Raw genomic sequence first — 19152 nt, 5'->3', positions numbered from 1 at the left:
TTTGATTCGCCAATGTTTGTTGGCTATTAACTCAAGAGGTAATTAACCTAGCAGGAGTAGTGGTTGAGAGCCCCTGTTTGCTAAAAACAGGCGGACGACTCATACCTTTTAGGCTCCATACTAAGTTTGAGAGAGTGACTATGAGTTAACTTTGGAGTTACTCAGTCGCCGTCACTTCTGCTTGAGTAGTAAAGGTACCAGGCGGCGGAGGCCGGCTGATCCTTTGATTCGCCAATGTTTGTTGGCTATCAACTCAAGAGGTTACCTAGTAGGAATAGGGGTTTGAGTGCCCCTGTTTGCCAAAAAACAGGCGGTCTACTCAAACCTTTTAGGTTCCATACCAAGTTTGAGGGAGTGACTATGAGTTAACGTTGGTGTTACTCAGTCGCCGTCACTCTTGCTTGAGAAGTAGAGGTACCAGGCGGCGGAGGCCGGCTAGACCCCTTGATTCGCCAATGTTTGTTGGCTATTAACTCAAGAGGTACCCCTTGCATTTATCCCAAGTAATACAGGCGGTCATCTGACTCAGATGTCAACTGCTACCACTGGTTTGGTTAGTGATAGAGTTATCCTTGTCTCAAAAACGGCTACGTGGTTGCCCTTGGGGGCAGTCGTATAGGTGCCGTGTAATTAGTTTATAGAGCAATGTTCCACCCAAAAGGGAGCTGCTCTCTGCGACGAATTTCATCCGGAGGGATGCCGCCGGACGCCTGCTATGATGTTGGGACAGGTCGTATTAGTTCTGAAGATTGGATCAGTTGGCTTGGCGCCTGGTCTGATCATTCGGCCTGTGGCCTTGGTTAGTTCTTGGTGAACGTAGGTGCTAAGTAAAAGGAGGGTAGCCGCCTGTTAGGCACAGGGTCGGCCAGGCCCTAATCATTTTTAGCTAAGTATTAGGGGGGTGGCTGTGTGTTTGGAACCAGTCGGCCCTCTTCTATGGAGAGTAGCCGACTATGTCCAGACGGCGTGCCCCTATGGTGATAGAGTAAAATACTCAATGGAGAGTAGCCGACTTTAAAGGTACAGGCGGCATGCCCCTCTAAAGATAGAGTGAAATACTCAATGGAGAGTAGCCGACTGTAAAGGTACAGACGACATGCCCCTCTGAAAGTAAAAATTAAACATGGAGAGTAGCCGACTGTTTGTTAGTAGGCGTGCCCCTCTTAGTACAAAATTGAATATTAAGTACGCAAACTTTTATTAAGTAGCCCTTGACTATTTACATCTTTCAAAAGAAATATGATCATCCGGCAGGGTACCGTTTGTCAGAGTCCTGATTGGATCCATCCAGGTTGAGCTTCTGTCTAGGATGCCTTTCTCTTCTTGCCGCCTGCTTCTTGAACAGGCGCACTCTCCTTGACATTGTCAAGGTCTATTTTTCCACCACTCGACCCAGTCGCCATAACAGTGAGCTTGACATCCGAGAGATAGCACTCTCGGGCCATCCTCTAATCTCCCCTTAGGGACCCGACTGTTCCATTTTCCCTCTCAAACTTGAGCAACATAAGAGATGGGATTATAACAGCCTTGGAATTATTCAGGGTTGGTCGTCCCAGAATCATGTTGTAGGCCGAGAGTTCTTTTACTACCAGGAACCGGACTACCATGTGTCGTCCTTCCCCTTTTACGCCCAGGCGGATGGGTAAATCCACTCGTCCCACTGGGTGGACTCCTCCTCCTCCAAACCCTACTAAAGGGTGGGAGGCCGGATGTATGCAATCAGTCTGATATTTTAGTTTCGACAGACATTTGCTACTGATGAGATCTGAGGAGCTTCCGGTATCTATGAGGATTCGGCCAACTCTCTGGTTAGCCACTTTACATTCAATGACGATAGGGTCGTCATGCGACCCTCTTACCCCTCCTAGATCTTCTTCAGTGATGACAATCTCAGGAAATGAATATTTGGAGGGCCGTTCTTGGTGAACGAAATTTACATCTAACCGTCTGATGTTGTCTTTGTTGCCCCTAATAGTGGGGCCGCCTCCTGAGAAGCCGCCTGCAATGGTGTAGACGACTGCATCATCTGTATCGGAGCTGTTGGCCTGTTGATTCTTTTTGGCCGACTGATTTTTCGAGGAAGTGTTCCCCGTAGATTTCTTGACATAAGTGTCAAGATCACCTTGTTCAGCCAGGCGGTCCAGATACCGCATGAGACTGATGCAATCATTAGTGTGATGACCAACATCTTCATGATAAGCACAAAATTTATCTTGGTTCCGGTTGTTTGCAGAACCCTTTATGGGGACCGGCTTCTCAATTGAGATCCGTCCCTTGATTTCTTTTAGGATAAACTGGTTATCCTTGTTAAACGCATACTTTGGGGAGTATGGTTTGAATTCTTTTTTCTTTTTCTGGGCCGGCTGTTTAGAGGAATCAGCCGCCCAGACCTCTTTTCTCTTCTCATCTTTGTTTGACGACTGTTTCTGTCGTCCTTCTCTTTTGTCGGACCTTTTCCCGTCCGACTGTTTTACCGTACAAAGATCAGTCGCCTGTATATAGGCTTCCGCTTCAATCAAGGCCTCTTGAAGATTCGCCACCCTCTTTCGGACCAAATCAAATTTGAAGGTCGACCCGTCCTTGAGACCTCTGAAAAAGTCAGTATAGGCTACTTCATCCGGTAACCCTTGAATCTGTATTCTCATCAGGTTAAACCGCCTGATGTAAGAACAAAGCCCCTCCTTCTCGCCCTGCTGAATTGTTCCTAAATCAAGGGTCGTCTTCTTCGCAGGGATGTTCATGGCGAAGTTGGAGGTGAATAAGTAAGCAAGCGTCCTGAAGCTATTTACACAACCAGTCGGCAGGTTGGCGAACCATTGTTGTGCGATTCCTTTGAGAGTCGCTGGGAAACACTTGCACCAAGTGGGATCATCCAACCCTTGAAGGTACATCAGGTTGGTGAAGGCCATAAGATGGTCTTCTGGGTTAGTAGTGCCATCATTGGCGCCTACTAATACATTTTTCACTTTGGCCGGCTGAGCGGCTTCAATAATTTCCTTGGAGAAGGCCGACGGCTGTTCACCAAGTCTAAGCAACCGTAGCTGCCAGTCCATAGGTTGGACATTTTTTGCTGCATGACCACCAAACGGAGGTGGCTGTAAAAAATACTGTTGTTGCGGCACAAACGGTAAGTTTGGTACCGCCTGGTCGCTATGAAAGCCGGACTGACGGGAGGTGCCGCCTGACTGACTCTCATGATACGACTGAGTATGCCTCATTGAGGTATTTCGCAGACTGTCTTGGAAGTTTGAAGTAGAGGCCGACTCTGACAATCGGTCACTCTTCTTCTGCTCTAGCAGTAGCCGAGCGTCTATGTATGATTTCCTCGACCCGTCCGCCTGAATATAACGAACAGGTTTCCTATTTCCTGGAGTAGGAAAACGGTATTTTGTGAAATCAAGGGTGGTCGGCTCCCGCTTCCTAGACTTAGGATGAGGAGTCGCCTTTCGCCCTTGAACTGGCTTCCTCTTCAGTGAAGTGGAGGGTTTCTTAGCCGACTGCTCCTTGTCCAGAGCAGGCGGCTTCTTGTTGATCAACTCTTGAATTTCTCCCTTGAAGTCCCTCATGAAGGTTATGAGTTCACTCCTTGCGATGGGAGCAGATCCATCAGTCGGCTGCTGCCGAACAGGCGGTGCGCCTGCTGGCTCGCTTCCTGTATGAAGATGTTCCCGTTCCCTTCTTTCGGTATGACGGGTACGTCGGGCCCTTAGGGTCCCGTCTGAAGCTGTGTGAGCTTCAACTTCAAATTCATCCTCAGTATCGTGGTCCGACTGAACTTGAGGGTCGTATAGGGGACGCCTCTCTTCAGGAGTCGGTACAGACTTGGATGCCATCTCAGAAGTACTCTCCCCACAGACGGCGCCAAATGTTTCGGGGTTTTCTGATGTCCTGCGGGAGAGTTACAATTCCGAGACTGGAACCGGACGCCTGTACCTGCAAAACAACGGAGAATCCTGGTGGTGGGAGCTCCGCCTCCAACGGTCAAGTTAGTACTTGTTTGAGGAGTAATAAATGCGGAAATTTAAGTGATTGGGTCTCTCTAGGTGAGAGTGTTTAATGTAGGTAATCTGCTTTGTTAGCGTGATCAGCCTGTTATCTCCGTCATTCGTGTGTAATCTCCCTTAATGAGGATTAAGGGAGGTATTTATAACCTTGGGAAACGTGCCCATCCTAGGTTTAGGTCAACCTAGGGCTGATTGGGCTTCCCTCGGAAGTTGGGCCTGGGTGGCCGGTTTCTCCATTAGGCATGGAGTATGCCACATGTCATGACATAATAGGTCCAAGGTGGACGAATAAGCGTGTGCCACGTGGCAAGCCCTGACAGTTCCAACTGGGGGACACTTTGCAGGACCTGATTGGCCCACGTGGCGCACTCCGATTGGTGGGAGCAAAAATCCCCTAATCAGGTGTTCTCTTAGTGATGCTTGTGGTATAGCTTATTGGGGCATGAATGAGTATATTAGGGGAATGGTTGAGGACATGAATAATGGTAGACTTTGTCATTTGTCTATGCATGATGCTTGGGATTTCTTCACATGGCTTGCTAGGGATTCTTTAGATAGAGAATATCATGTTTCTTGTTTTGATTCTCAATGCCAAGATTCTTTTAATTTTTACATGAATTCTCTTGATACTTCTTATGTGCCTTGTGATGATCCAAGTATGCAAATTGACATCTTTCCCCCTTATGCTCATTTTGATGAGGTTTGTGCTAATTTTGATAATGTGCAATTTGACTTCGATCATGAACCTCAACCTAATAACATTGATGCCCAAATTCTCTCTCAAATGCAATATCTCACCCAAAAACTCCAAGAGCTTCAAGAGGAACAAAAATTGAGAGAAGTGAGGCTTGCCCAAGTGATGAGTACTATGTTTTATTTAGATGGACATGAGGCACCTCACTTGGAGTGTGAGAGTGTTGTTGAGGATGATGTAGGGCAAGGGTGTGAAGGTGAGGGGAGATTTTCTTGTGATGAGAGGATTTTTGAGGATTTTGATCCTTTTCATTCCCCATTTGAGCTTGATTGCCATCCTTCCCCTTATTCACCCCCTTTGAGATCTTCCCTTGGTGAGGATGTGAGTGAGCCATCTTCATGTTTGAATGAGGGAGTTCATGAGGATTATGATGGTGAGTTTGAGAAATCTAGAGAGATTGAGAGTCCCTTGAGTGGTGGTGGAGGAGTTGTGAATGAAGAAAATGTTGATTTAGAGGATTCCAACCCCCTTCCCCATCTTGATGAGACTACCTTGCATGTTTGTGACCCTTCTATCCATGAGTCATTGGACTCATTTGAGGTTATGGCTAGTATGTTCATTGAAGGTGTAACAAATCACTATAGCCTTTTGAGAGAGTTCATTGGCAATGCTTCATGGGAAAGGGATGAGTTTGAGAGAAACCTTTATCCTTTCATGCATGGTTTAGAGACTCTAGGCTTTGAGGATCTTGAGGGAGGTGTTGTTCATCGTTGTGATAGAGAGGAGGATGAGGTTGTTTCTATTGGAAAGTTTTTGTTTGAGGGAAATGTGAGTCATGAGTGTTCTTTTGAGGATTCTATGATTGATTTTCATGCCCTCATTGATGATGTGAGGCTTTGTGAGACCATTGTTTCTCCTCCCCTTTCTCATGTCCCTTTCTCAAGGAAATTTGACCACATCTCCTACTATCCCATGTTCCTCCCTTCTTTTGTCAAAGAGCCTATTGAGGACCTTCTCTTGTTTGATGAGATTCCTTTTCATCCTCCAATTACGGAGGAAATGGGTGATTGTGCCACCCAAAAAATTTTGAGGAGGTTTTGCCTTTTTATTCTTCTTTCTCTTCTTATTTTCTTGATTTTTCTTCTTTCTTTTGGCATCTTATTCTTCCTCACTTACGTGCAATAATATTGTTGCACGTCCTCCTTCCGTCATTTGCCTACTTGTTATCATATGAAATGGGTAGTAGTGCATTTGATAAGCTCTTGCGTTCGTTGCAATATTATTTACTAGAGTGGTCTCGCTTGGACGTTAAACAAGCCTTTCTCGGGAAGTAACCCGAGGTTTTTATTGCTTTCATTTTCTTTTCTTTTTAGATTAGATTTCTCTCATGGAAATGTTTGTGTGCCTTTTGCTAGGTACACGACTTGATATACACTTATGCATTGGTTTGGATCAAGAATTAAGGAAGTTTAATGCCTATTTTTGCTAGCATATGGAAATCGAGATTCAATTCAAGAAGAAATCGGCTTTGAAAGGTTAAATTGGTTCATTTGCGGGTATTTACACCCACCAATATCCGGTAATATTTTTCCTAGCTCTATCTCTAATGATTGGTGACTCGTTGGACATGTGTTGGTTTGTAGGATTGATTTCTTTCTTATCCCCTCCCATGGATTATTTGGTTTATATTTGAGTATATTGTCTCACTCAAGGTTGGGAGGAGGGTATTCTATCATGTTTGGTGGGATGTTGATTCATTTATGCCATGCACTTGAGTATATGAATTTCCATGTCTTTTCTTTAATTTTGAAAAATCCAAAAAGATTTTTGTTTACTTTCAAGGTAATTTTGGCAAAATGTGTTTTGTTTGTTCTTATTTTGGACATTTTGTTTTGAGATTTGAATCCTTGAATGTTTTTCTTCCTAAGTGGTAATTGTATGCACGGTTTGAGAGTGTCATTGGTTGACTCTAGGATACTATATGCTAAGGTAGTCGGGTTAAGAACTTTTAGGGGTCCATGAAGCCTTAGTTCACGGGAATGTGGTAAGATGGAGTTGCTCTCTATAGTGGATTTGAAACCCTTGGTTGGTATTTGTTTGGTTATAATCCCTTGTGAGCTTAATTTGTTCTAGCCTACATCACCTTGTTGAGCGGCTATTTAGGATCCTTAACTATGCATGTCTTAATCCTTGTTTTGACCTCTAGCTCCCAAGATCGTGACCGAGCCACTCTAGGGGAGGAAAAGGGCACCTTTTCTCATTTTTCTTTACCTTCTTTTTTTTTTGTTACAAATTTTATTTTCTATTTTGCATTAACCTACTTGCTAACCAATTTGAGCCTAATTTTCCCTTTCTTGTCTTAACCACATTACAAACCCAATGGCCTATGTTTACCAACCCTTTTAGTTAGTAAAGCATTGGCATGTGAGGTTTGAGTTTTGAGAGTGTTGATCATGAGCAAGAAAACTTTGTGAATTGGTTTAAGTAAGGTCTTGAAAGTTGAGCTTGAAAAGAATATGCAAAAAAGTTTGAGAAGAAAGATGCAATTCAAGAAAATCAAGGAAGTTTCAAGAAAAAGCCGTCCATATTCAAAAAAGGTAAGGACATTAAATAAGAGCTAAAAAAAACATTGGAAAAGAAACAAAAAAAACACAAAAATATATTAGTTTGGTTTCGTTTTCTTCCCTAGTTTAAGCATTGAGGACAATGTTTCGTTCAAGCTTGGAAGGGGGGGAGCGTTACTTCGATTTTGGTATATATCGTTTAGTGTTGAATAAGCTTGGGGGAGATGGCATTATTGGTATTTTTGTTTGATATTTTGTGACTTCTTGAGTTTGTTTTTGAGAGTAAGCCACTCTTTTGCTTCACTTAGGAAATATCACCAAAATTTTCAAATTTGTACCCCGCCTTAACCCTTAGCCTTACGTTACAACCCAATAAAAGACCCTCAGACTTTAGTGGGGTTAGGTCAAAGAACGGTGGAAGGAGATAGAATTTTTTTTTTTTTGGTAAATAAAGAATTTTATTACCAAAAGTAAAGAGTTACTACCCATAAAAGTATCACCTTCAAGAAATGAAAGTTCAGCACAAGCTCTCTTGGCCAAAGAAGCAACAAAACCAAAGCCCGAAGGCAATACAAAGACAACAACTACGAAACCTCTAACTAACAAAGGGAGAGGAAACCGAAGCTACAACCAAAAGTGGGTAATAAACCCAAACATCCAAATTAAACAAATAAGGTGAGTATAAAAAAAAGCATCAGCTTAGCTTGAAAGCATACACCATCCGCCAGCATCATCATAAAAAGCAGCTTGATAACAATCCCACAGTCAGTCTGCCAGGACAGAACAACAGCATGCATGCAGTACAAACCAGGACAATAGATCGTAGCTATGAACCATCATCCAGCAGCACAAATATAAGGAGGCCTAAGCAAGGCAGAGAAGCATAAGATTCCACGACAAAGGTAGAGCAACAATTACCACAACAGAAGAGGCATAAGAAGGAGTCCTGGTAGAAGCAACAAACAAGGTAGTAAAAGGAATACCACCCACCATACAATCCAGGCCATCAACTAGCACCTCATGCTAGGAGACAACACAAAAATAGGACCTCAACCCACTACAGACCAAGCATGCTAGAATAACCAAGACTCACCCATGACAAAACCTCCACCACACTAAAACAAAAACAAAGCATACACCATCCACCAGCATCACCAAAAAAACATCTTGAAACCAGCCCCGAAGTCAGCCTGCCAGAACAGAACTATAGCATACATGTAGTACAAACTAGAACAAAGGATCGTAGCCATAAACTATCAGCTAGCAACACAAACCCAAGGAGGCTCAAGAAAGACAGAATAGCATAAGATGCATAGATAGAGGTAGAACAACAACCACCACAATAGAAGAGGCATAAAAAGGAGCCCGGACAAAAGCAAGAGACAAGGTAGAAAGAGGGATACTACCCACCATACAATCCAAGCCAGCAACTAGCACCTCATGCTAGGAGACAACACTAAAAATTGGGCCTCAACCCACCAAACACCAGGCAAGCTAAAATGACCAAGACTCAACCATGACAACCAACCTCCACTAAATAAAACAAAGGAAAAACGCCTTCCACCAGCATCACCATAAAATCCGCTTGATAACAACCCCGTAGACAGCCTGCCAAGACAGAACAATAGCATACATGCAGTACAAACCAAGCCAAAGGATCGCAGCCATGAACCATCAACCAGCAATACAACCATGAACCATCAACCAGCAATACAACCACAAGGAGGCTCAAGCAAAGCAGGGAAGCATAGGATGCCAAGACAGAAATAGATCAACAACTACCATAAAGGAAGAAGCATGAAAAGGAGTCCAGGTAGAAGCAAGAAATAAGGTAGTAATAGGAAACCACCCACAATACAACCAAGGCCATCAGCTAGCACCTCATGCTAGGATAGCAGAAAAAATAAGGCCTCATACCACTACACACCAAGCAGGCTAACAAACCCAAAACTCAACTATTACAGCCAATCCCTCAAAAAAACCATCCACCATCAATAGGCATAATCATAATATCACAACTAAATAACAACCCAGAAACCCGTTTGCTAGGACAACGGCATGGCAAGCATACAATACAAAACAGGACAAAGGATCGCTACCATGAATCATCAACCAACAACACTGATCACTAGGAAGCCTAAGCTGAAAAAGTAATGCAAAACGCCTAGATAGTAGTTACAACCAAAGAAGCAATTCCCAAATTACATAAAGATAATAAAAGGAAAGCAGAAAACAAAATCAACCTTCCTTTTACAGATGAAGAACAACAGGGAATACCTCAACCTCTACAAATCTGCAATTAAAGTAAGCTGCCACCAACCCTCGAGTTCAACCTCCAAAAAGAACCCCGCAAAATCCCTAGAGAAAGACGAACCCAGGATACATAGCAGCCCCTAACAACAACACGCCAGCCAGGGAGGAAATTTAGCCACCCGCAAACAAGATCAGAACACATCATCAACCTTGAGCAAAACCCAGAAAATCGAGGGCTTAATCGCAGCCCCAAAAGCCTGGAATCAGCCCAACAAACACCAATTTCAGCGATTTCCGGCTGCTGGGTAAAAGACCAGACCCGAAACACCGCCCATCAGTCGATTGAGAACAGAGCACAGCCCCGACAACAGAATGCCAATCAAGGGTTGAAGACAACCGTCGAATCTACACTCGACGACCACTTTGAAGCGCACCCCAAACCCACTGAACTAGACTCGTCACCAGCGAAAAAGACCAGAAACAACAAAACCCAGTCACCGGCGAACTAGCCCAGAAATTGACATCATCCTTTGAGCGAGAACCCAGAAAATTGAGGGTTCGATTCGAAAAATCAAAGCCCCAAAAACCCAGAATCAGCCCCACAAATGAAAAGACCAACACTTTCAGCAAATTCCTGCTACTGGGAAAAAGATACGACTCGAACCACCGCCCAGCAGCCGATTCATACAATACAATCACCGGAACATAGAACCCTTCTTCAATCTTGAAGGACGAAGAAAGGACCCAAGAGCTCCAAAAGCTCTTAGGGTTTGTATTTTGAAGAAATTGAAGAACAACAATCCTGCTTCCCTAATCTAGCCCTTTGAAGAAGGAATCCGACGAAGGCAACCACCAGAGTCTACTTCAAAGGGCTAGAGAGAAGCTAGAGATTCTCTCTCTTGATTTTTCCACTTTTTATGAAGGAGATAGACTTCAAATCTATGGAGAGAGTATGCATAGTTGATATGTCGGGATTACCTTCTCAAAGTTTTTCATTTCTTTACCTTTTTTCCAGTTCCTTCGTGGAATCATGAGAAACTAGCTTAAGGGTTGATTTGAAGCTAGTGGAGAGAACACGGCCCGATCGGTTGGGGCTAGGGTGGATTGTGTCCCCATTAGTTCTCTATGCTTAGCATATGTTATGTTTCAATCAACCGTTGACATCTTGGAACGTGCATACATTTGTCTATTTAGAAAGGTTTGCATTCATTGGTGCTTGTTCCTATCTCTTGTCCAAATATGAACTTTGTGTTTTCTTTCTCTTTTTATGTTTCTTTTTCTTTTCTTTTTATTGCCTTGCCTTGGTTTTTGTTTAGAGTTGTGGGTTAAACTCTTAGGACAACCTCATAAGAGCACACTCGTCCTCTAGGGCGATCTAGGGGATTAAAGGGCTTGTCTTTAGTAGCTAAATTTGACTGTGATTCCTACGAAAGTGAGTTAGTGTACATTCTTGACTCCTTTAGTGTCTTAGATTTGGTTGAATAAATCACTCTCCTTCTCCCGTGTTTCATGTGAATTTGCTCAAGGATGAGCAAAAGGTTAGCTTGGGGGAGTTTCATAAGTGACTTTTATGTCACTTTTAGGGGTGTTTATTGAATACTTTTCCGGCTAATTTCAATAATTAGGCTCATTTTATCCTTTATTTATATTATTTTGCTTATTCTCGTCTTTTATCTTTTTATTTGAGTATTTTGTAGTTTTTAGTTTAATTTAGATTAACTTAGTTTTATTAATTCCTAGTTTCTCTCTTTTTATTTATTTTTCTTTTAGTTTCTAGTTTGTTTTCTTTATTTTATGTTATGTTATTTCATTTAATTTTATTATTTATTTAGTTTTAGCATTTTATTTTACTTTATTTATCTTATTTTATTTTACTTTATTTATCTTATTTTATTTTATTTTATTTTATTTTATCTTTTAAAAATCCCCTCGTGTTGTTTTTGGTTGTAGGTGTTTTCGGGTCCTTGGTCGATCGGGTTCAAGGTCCGAGAATTGAGTCAAACAACATGCTCCCAGCCACAAAAATCACTAACCAACGCACAACCACCAATCAACCAACCACCACGCTGCCACAGCAGCCTCCCAAACCACATCAACCAACCAATCCTCAACTCCCTCAATTCATCAAACGCTCCCACCTATCACAACCACATCAATTTCGCAACCACCTGCGAACCTCCACCATCAACCACTCCCTTGCTCCCATAAACCACACCTCTCACCAGCCACAACTACAACCACCAGCACCTCACCTCCAATACACTAACACCAACAGCAACAGCCGCACCTCCAAAACACCAACACCCCGCAACATCCCTCACATCATCACTCTCACCAGCCACGCAAAACCACAGCAATCACCACCAATTCTACCCTGATTTCCCTCTCCTCTTCTCACTGACCCGCAACTCCAATCAACCACCACGCAACCCGTAGCTCACAATCCGCAACCAACAACCACTATCAGCCCACCACAACCGCACCAACATCTCAACTCCATTTCACAACAGCAGCCGCATCACCAATTTATAGCAACAAATTAGCCACCAATTACAACCCCAAATCACCCAAGCAACATCCCCAATTCAGAGAAAATGGCAATTAATCAAGTTCGAGCAAACTAATGGAGTTCGGTCAAAGTACGAGTCAGAAACTTTTGAGGTTTTGTAATTTGAAGATGTGTGGTTGAACACACCCATGGTTTGACCGAACCAACCCCGTAGTTCGGCCGCACCAACCCATGGTGCGACCGAACCATTTCACGAGCTTCGCGCGTGACTTTTAATGAAAATCGGACGGCTGCGATGTGATGATGCTTGATGATGATGTTGATTTACGGTGGTGATGATGATGATTGTTTGCTGTTGATATGGAGAATGAAAGCAGCCAAGATCGAAAAGGAAGAAGAAGAGGGGTCTGATGATTTCGTGGGTTTGGACGGGTTTAGTGGGTTTTAGGGGTTTTCTTTTTCCTTTTCATTTTCTTTTATTTTATTGTAGCTTTGTTTTTTTTTTGTTTTTAGTTTAGTTATTTTAATTATTTTATTTAGTTTTAAATCTTTTTAATTTCTTTTATTTTATTTTTATTTAACTTGTATTATAAATATCCCTTTGGGGTTATTTTCTAACAAATTTCAATCAACATTTTATTTTTAGATAGTTTAGCCTAATTTATTTTCTCTCTCTTAGGGTTAGATTAGGAGTAGTTGTAGAGAGAGAAAGCTTGAATTTCCACGGAGTTTTTGAGAGGTTGAAGAAGCAACTTTGTGGAACTTCTTCTCATCTATTTAATGAGAATTTTCTAACTTTCTCTCATCTTTATTTCTTTTCTTAATTCTTAGTTTTTGCTTTTTGTTTGTTGATTTGCGTAGATTAATTATTTTGTTTATTTATTCTTTTTTTTTTTATTCTTATTTTACCTTGTTTTCTATGTCTTTCTTCATTATGTTAGCTTAGGTCTTGTTCTAGGGAATTAGATGAAGGTTATATTAATGAATTGAATGATTGATTGTGATTAGTATGAAATTGTTTCTTGATTATTGTGTATGGGTGATGCTTTTATGGATAGCTAATCGATTTTATGCTCTTAATTGTGCTTTCAATCAATTGTGCGAGAGTGAGTTGGTTGAGAGCCCTAAATTCTTCCATACCTTTGCTAGGCTAGTTGCACGAGAATGAATTAGTTTAGTAGGATAATTAACATGCTTAATTGTGCGAAAGTTAGTTAAATGTATTGATGTTCCTAATCGAGGTCATTTTCATCTATTTGTATGATGTTGTTTAACACATTGATGTGATTGGATTCCACTTTCCCTAGTTTTAGTTGTTTGTTCTTAGTCATGTTTAATTTAACCTCTCTCTATCTCACGACTTTCCCTAGTAGTCTATTTGGCACGAATTAATACACTTAGTCCTTTTGGGTTCGACCCTTTACTTGCCACTAACTAGTTTAGTGTAAGTTTAGGTATTATAAATTTCTAATTTGGTTAGGGTTAGTAGTCCCAACGACCTACTTCCACCCTCGATCAACGTCCCGTATTAGAATGGATTGTAAGCTTAGTGTCAAAGACAGGAGCAAAAATGTAGAGCATAAACGCAAATAAAAAAGAAATCTTGTACAAAATGTAAGGTATATGATGATGGAAGAATGTCAGGGGGATGGTTTGTAATAACACAATATGTGTTGGATCACAATCATCCTCTTTTGTCGGATTGTACAAGGCGTATGGTGAACTATTGAGGTATAGAAGACGATAGTTATGAGAGAATGGCACTAAACGATGCTGCTGGGATTTCTTTGGGTAAGAGCTTTAATTCGTTCGTTATTGAGAAAGGAGGACATTCGAAATTGTCGTTCACCAAGCAAGATATGATAAATGCAGTGCACGTTCAACGCCGCCTTATCTTATTTCAAGGGGATGCACTTGCCGTCGAACAACATTTTATAAAGATGACTGAAGAAGATCCTAATTTTTATAGTGCTATTCAACAAGATCAAGAAGGAAAACTTCTAAATGTTTTTTGGGCTGATGCTAGGGGTCGTGCAATGTACCGAGATTTTGGTGATATTGGCTCGTTTGATACAACCTTCTTATGTAACAGGCATAATGATGTTGCATAAACACATTATATTTTATTTACAGAATCATTTATTTTTAACCTGAATCATTTATCTAATCATGTATTTTTTTTTACAGAATCATATATTTGTAACATGAATCATTTATTTTTTTACAGAATCATTTATGTGTAACATAAATCATTTATCTTCTAAATTAATGCTGTAGGTACAAAATGCCATTTGCTCTATTTGTAGGCTGCAATCATCATGGGTCTAATATACATTTTGTCATGAGGATTCCGAGTCATTCAAATGGGTACTTAGACACTTTGTTGAATGTATGGGCCAACCCCCTAAAGGAATATTGACTGACCAGTGTAAGGCTATAGGGAAGGCAGTGGAAAATGTGTTTGAAGATGTGCCGCATAGGCTGTGTTTATTTCACATTAAGCAAAACGCTGCAAGGAACTTGGGGAAGTTACCGAGATGGAAGGAGATAGAGGCAGATTTGGATCATGTTGTTCACGATAATTTTAGCATTGAAGAGTTTGAGGATGCATGGAAGGATATGGTTATAAAGTACAAGTTACAAAAAAACACTTGGTTAAGTGACGCATATGCTAATAGGCATCGGTGGGCGCTTGGCTATTGGCGTGGGCTCTTTTGGGATGGCATGTCATCAACGCAACGTAGTGAAAGCACGAACCATGGTGTAAAAGTGTACGTTAATTTGAATACTAGGCTGATGCAATTCATGAATCAATTTAATGCGTATTGTGGTGGCTTAGTGGAAACGGAAAAGGACCTAAATTACCAAACAAAGCGTAATCCATTTTTCTATGACAACACTGTATTAGCCGAGGTGGTGTTTAGCAAGGCTTACACTAATGAGAAGTTTTTAGAGGTGAGGGACGAGGTGATAGGGCTAAAGCACACCAATATAGTTAAAACAGGTAACATAGGGTCAATAAATTTGTATGATGTAGACGAGAAGATCCCCAAACCAGTATGGAAAGCAACGAGGCGGACGTTTAAGGTTTCCATTGATAAGGAAAAAGGCGAATTTAGTTTCAGCTGCAAGCTGTTTGAGTTTAGGGGTATCTTGTGCCGGCATATGATCAAGGTGATTCATACTGAAGATATCGAGTGCATCCCAGAGAAGTACATTTTGAATCGATGGAGGAAGGATCTCGTTAGGGATTATGAGGGCATAAAGGTGTCTTATTACGAACCTAAGGATTCATCTAACGTAGCTCAGAAAGATGAAATTCAAAGGAGGCACAAATACCTTTCAACGTTAGCAATGCACAATGATGAGACACTCTCAATGTATTATGAAGCAACTAACAAAAAACGTACTGCTCTTGAAGATGTTATTGGTATTCGTAGGACTGATGAAGTGGATGGTTTTGATTGGAGTCACCCATCCATGAATAGAGTTTTTGGCCGGCGTAGGATAAGGCCTAAGGAGAATAATTAAAGGCATCTTGAAAGTGTGGCAAAGCCTGTGGGTGAAGGTCAAATTAAGAATCTGGTTGACAAACGAGGCACTAGAAGGGCTCCTACGAAGAGAAATAAACATCCCGCCGAAAAATGGAGTCGTAAAAAGAAGAAGAAAAGCGTAAGTCTCATGTTGTGTTAATTTTTTTTTATACAAAAAAAAAAGAACTATTATTTCCAGTGTCTATGTTGTAACATTATCTTTGAGTAATTTGCTTTAACCCAACTTTTTGAAATTGTGTATTTATTCACAACTGTATTTTTTACACCAATTTTAAAAATTATTTAACTAAGTGTTCAACCATTAACCTCCAATTCTCCATACACCCCTTCGCCTTCTATTGCGTGTTCAAACCACTAACCTACCTCATCACCGAAAATGAATAACAAAGATGGAGCTTCATCATCAAAATCTCCTTATGAGTTGCAGTTGCTTGGTTTGCAACACTATCTGTCATATCTTCAAGGGCGTTATGTTGAGGCTTGCCATCAAAGGAAGGAGGCAGAAAAAAGGCAAGTTGAATTGCAAATCCTAATAGAACAATTAAAAACCGATATTACAAGGAAAGCTTCTGAAAATCAACAGGAAAACTCTGGCGCTGCAGCAACAACATCGAGGACCAAACCAAATTGAGGCTGTGGAGGATGAAGACTTGATTGTGGGTTTCTAGGGTTTCATTGGATTGTGTTTATGAAGTCATGCAATCTTCTTATCGCTTTATTAAATTTGGACCTTTTATGGTTTACCATTGTATGTGTTTTATCCTTTTTGGCCTTTTGTATCCTTTTTTTTAAAAAAATTGTGTTAATGATCTTGAAGATGTTATCCTTAACAATTTTATTGGTATTGTTCTATTGAATCGTCTTCTATTAGTTCTATATGAATTAAATTTATTTATTCTGTTTTGCTATTTTAAATGATATTTTGATACTGTAAAATAAATTATGAGGGGGTTTGCGTTTTATTTACCCAGACATTGCAGGGTGAAATTGTTACATATCAATTATAATTCGGTAAATTGAATATTTAAATATGAAAAATGTATTTGTTTAAGCAATGGTTATAACAACAATCATACTTAAAAGTAGTATATAGGAATGTCCTTTCAATTACAATTTTATTATATTTCAAAAGGTTACAAGGACTCTAAACAACTACAATAAAAAGAACTAAATTCATGTAAATTACTACAAATGGATGCCAAACCAATATCCAAGCCCTGCGCCTATGCCTCCATGAGTTTGTGTTAAATGGCATTTCCCACGTTCATAGCAGCGTCTTCTCCAACTGACTTGATGTTGACATGTTTCACACCCGCTCATTTCCTCAAATGTGTTGTGTTGACATGAGTCTTTTGTAACTAGCTTACAACAATATTTTTCAAACTGGCTCCAGTTGATGTTTTTGTTCTCGTTGATCCGTTTTCCAGTAGTTTCCTTCCATTCTTTGTTTAACGACTGAAATTTGAAGAGATATTCAATCTCATTGATTTTCGGATATATATGCCCCCTAAAAATCACCTCCCATTGACCGAACTGGTCGTGGTTTGGATAATATTCTCCCATGGATTGTAGCTTATAAGTAATTGTAAAAGCTACGTGAATAAAAGGAATTGGGATATCTTATTCCAGTTTATAGTCTTTATTTTTTGTACATATCGAGGTAAATGGTTCCCCAATGGTTTTTTTCCCTTCTTAAGTACTTTTGGAGGGAAAAATCAGTAAGAGCTTTCACACCTTTTAATTTTTCCTCTACATATATTCATGTGATACCTAATATGACTACAACATTCTAAGTACAACCAACTAAGTTCAAAAATTTTCAATGGAGCATTCACATAAAAGGGTTTTAGCTCTACAAGTAGAGTTATATGACTTTGGCAAATGGGACGAAATATTTGATGATCACATCTTGCCAAAGATACCAGAAATTGGATACCTTTTAAAATTCTAGTCTGTAAACAAGAGGATGCTACGTGTTATAGGGCTAAGGATTAACAAGAAAGAAGATATTGATTGGAGTCAGCTTGAGACGGTCATCAATAGGCCTCATCTCGGGTGTATGGTTAAGCATAAGAATTTTTTGGAATTCGAGAAAACGATGAGTCTTGGGAATGGAGGGATGCGCTGATCCTGGAGGGTAGGTTTAGGAATCACCCGTATACTGATGAGTTACCAGAAGACATTGACCCCACGGATTATCCATTCATGTAGGAATTCGATTATGTAATGTTGCAAAATATTACCATTATAGGTGCACCACTATAAGTGCACTACCATTTATGCTAATGTAGCAATCCACTAGCGCTATAAATGCACTTTACTAGCACTACAAGTGCACTACTATCCATTCATGTATTAGTTTGATTATGTATTGTACTTTGTTTTGAAATCATAATGAAATTAATGTGCTTTTTATGCTATCATATAATCACAGCAGTTGAAGTTATGTTTGTTGTATTATATCTCTCGAACAAAACCCCACGTATAGTGTGATTACCTTAAATTTATTATGATTCTGTAAATTCAGAAATGATCTTGTTTACAAATATTTATACACAAATCGACAAATCCCTACTCGTGTAAATTAACATCTCTAGCAATTGATTTAAAACCCATACGAAATACTTAGATTCATAATTAAAATACCATCACCATAGATGATTGGTTTCAACATAACAAAACACACTTAAAGTTCAAGCACAGAGGGAAACTTAAAAGGAACAACATAAAACATAGTGCACATATATCTTTTATTTTTAGAAAGATATGATCCCAATCACCTAATAAATCATGGTCGGGGTAGTAAGGCTCGGTTTCAGTTTGATCATTGTTGTTCATGATGATAAGATAATGGGGATTTTTAGGAAGGAAAGGGATAAGTAAGTCATGGGGTTAAGTTTGGATGTGAATATGTACAACATATATAGTACCATACCATTGCATATGACCTCTAAAAAAATAACTGAAATTAGGAACAAAATAAATCAAGAAAAGCAATTATTACATGAAAACCAACACGCAAACTATATTATATCCTAGGGGAAGACAATAAAAAAATAGGCTAAGCAAATCACAGTAATATAAGGACCATGTGTCATGAATATCTGTTGGTGATTTGTAATTTTATTTAAAATGTTTATTTGTGATTTTGTTTTTTTTTTGTTTTTTTGTTTTTTTGTTTTGCTATGGCAGAAATGGAGAGGATACTTAGTTGATAAGATTATGAAATTAAAAAATGTTAATTAATGTGGATAGAGTGGGCGAATTTCTGGCCACACAAAAAAAAAAGAATCGGACAAAAGATTTTCTACATATCAGACCTTATGTTCCGTAGGAAAAATAATGAGTACTTTTATAAAAACAATATATATAATAGAAAGATATAATAGAAAGATGAAAATAAACACTAAACGTTCAAACATGCATAATTACCCTCAATTGTTTAATTTATAGAAGCAAATGTACATTACTTATTAAATTTTGTACTCGTTCATTAGTCATTTAGTTGTTTCCTTCTTATTATAAATATTTTTTTGATGGTTCTTATATAAGATTTATATATGGGGTTACGTAC

General features: G+C 39.9%; 1 protein-coding gene across 1 annotated transcript; it reads left to right on the top strand.

Moving 5' to 3' along the window:
* The first annotated feature begins 14415 nt into the window (after positions 1 to 14415).
* LOC110681643 (protein FAR1-RELATED SEQUENCE 5-like) lies at positions 14416 to 15555 on the top strand. The gene has a single exon (XM_021857792.1). It carries the CDS (start codon positions 14416 to 14418, stop codon positions 15553 to 15555), a length of 1140 nt encoding a protein of 379 aa, XP_021713484.1.
* The last annotated feature ends 3597 nt before the right edge of the window (positions 15556 to 19152 follow it).

The sequence above is a fragment of the Chenopodium quinoa genome, unplaced genomic scaffold (assembly GCF_001683475.1).
Source record: "Chenopodium quinoa cultivar QQ74 unplaced genomic scaffold, ASM168347v1, whole genome shotgun sequence".
In the NCBI taxonomy this organism is placed as follows: domain Eukaryota; kingdom Viridiplantae; phylum Streptophyta; class Magnoliopsida; order Caryophyllales; family Amaranthaceae; genus Chenopodium; species Chenopodium quinoa.
This window is presented reverse-complemented; position numbering and strand designations above follow the sequence as displayed.

Excerpts from the sequence above, each read along its gene's own strand:
- LOC110681643 (XM_021857792.1), top strand. The coding sequence starts at position 14,416 with ATGGGCCAACCCCCTAAAGGAATATTGACTGACCAGTGTAAGGCTATA.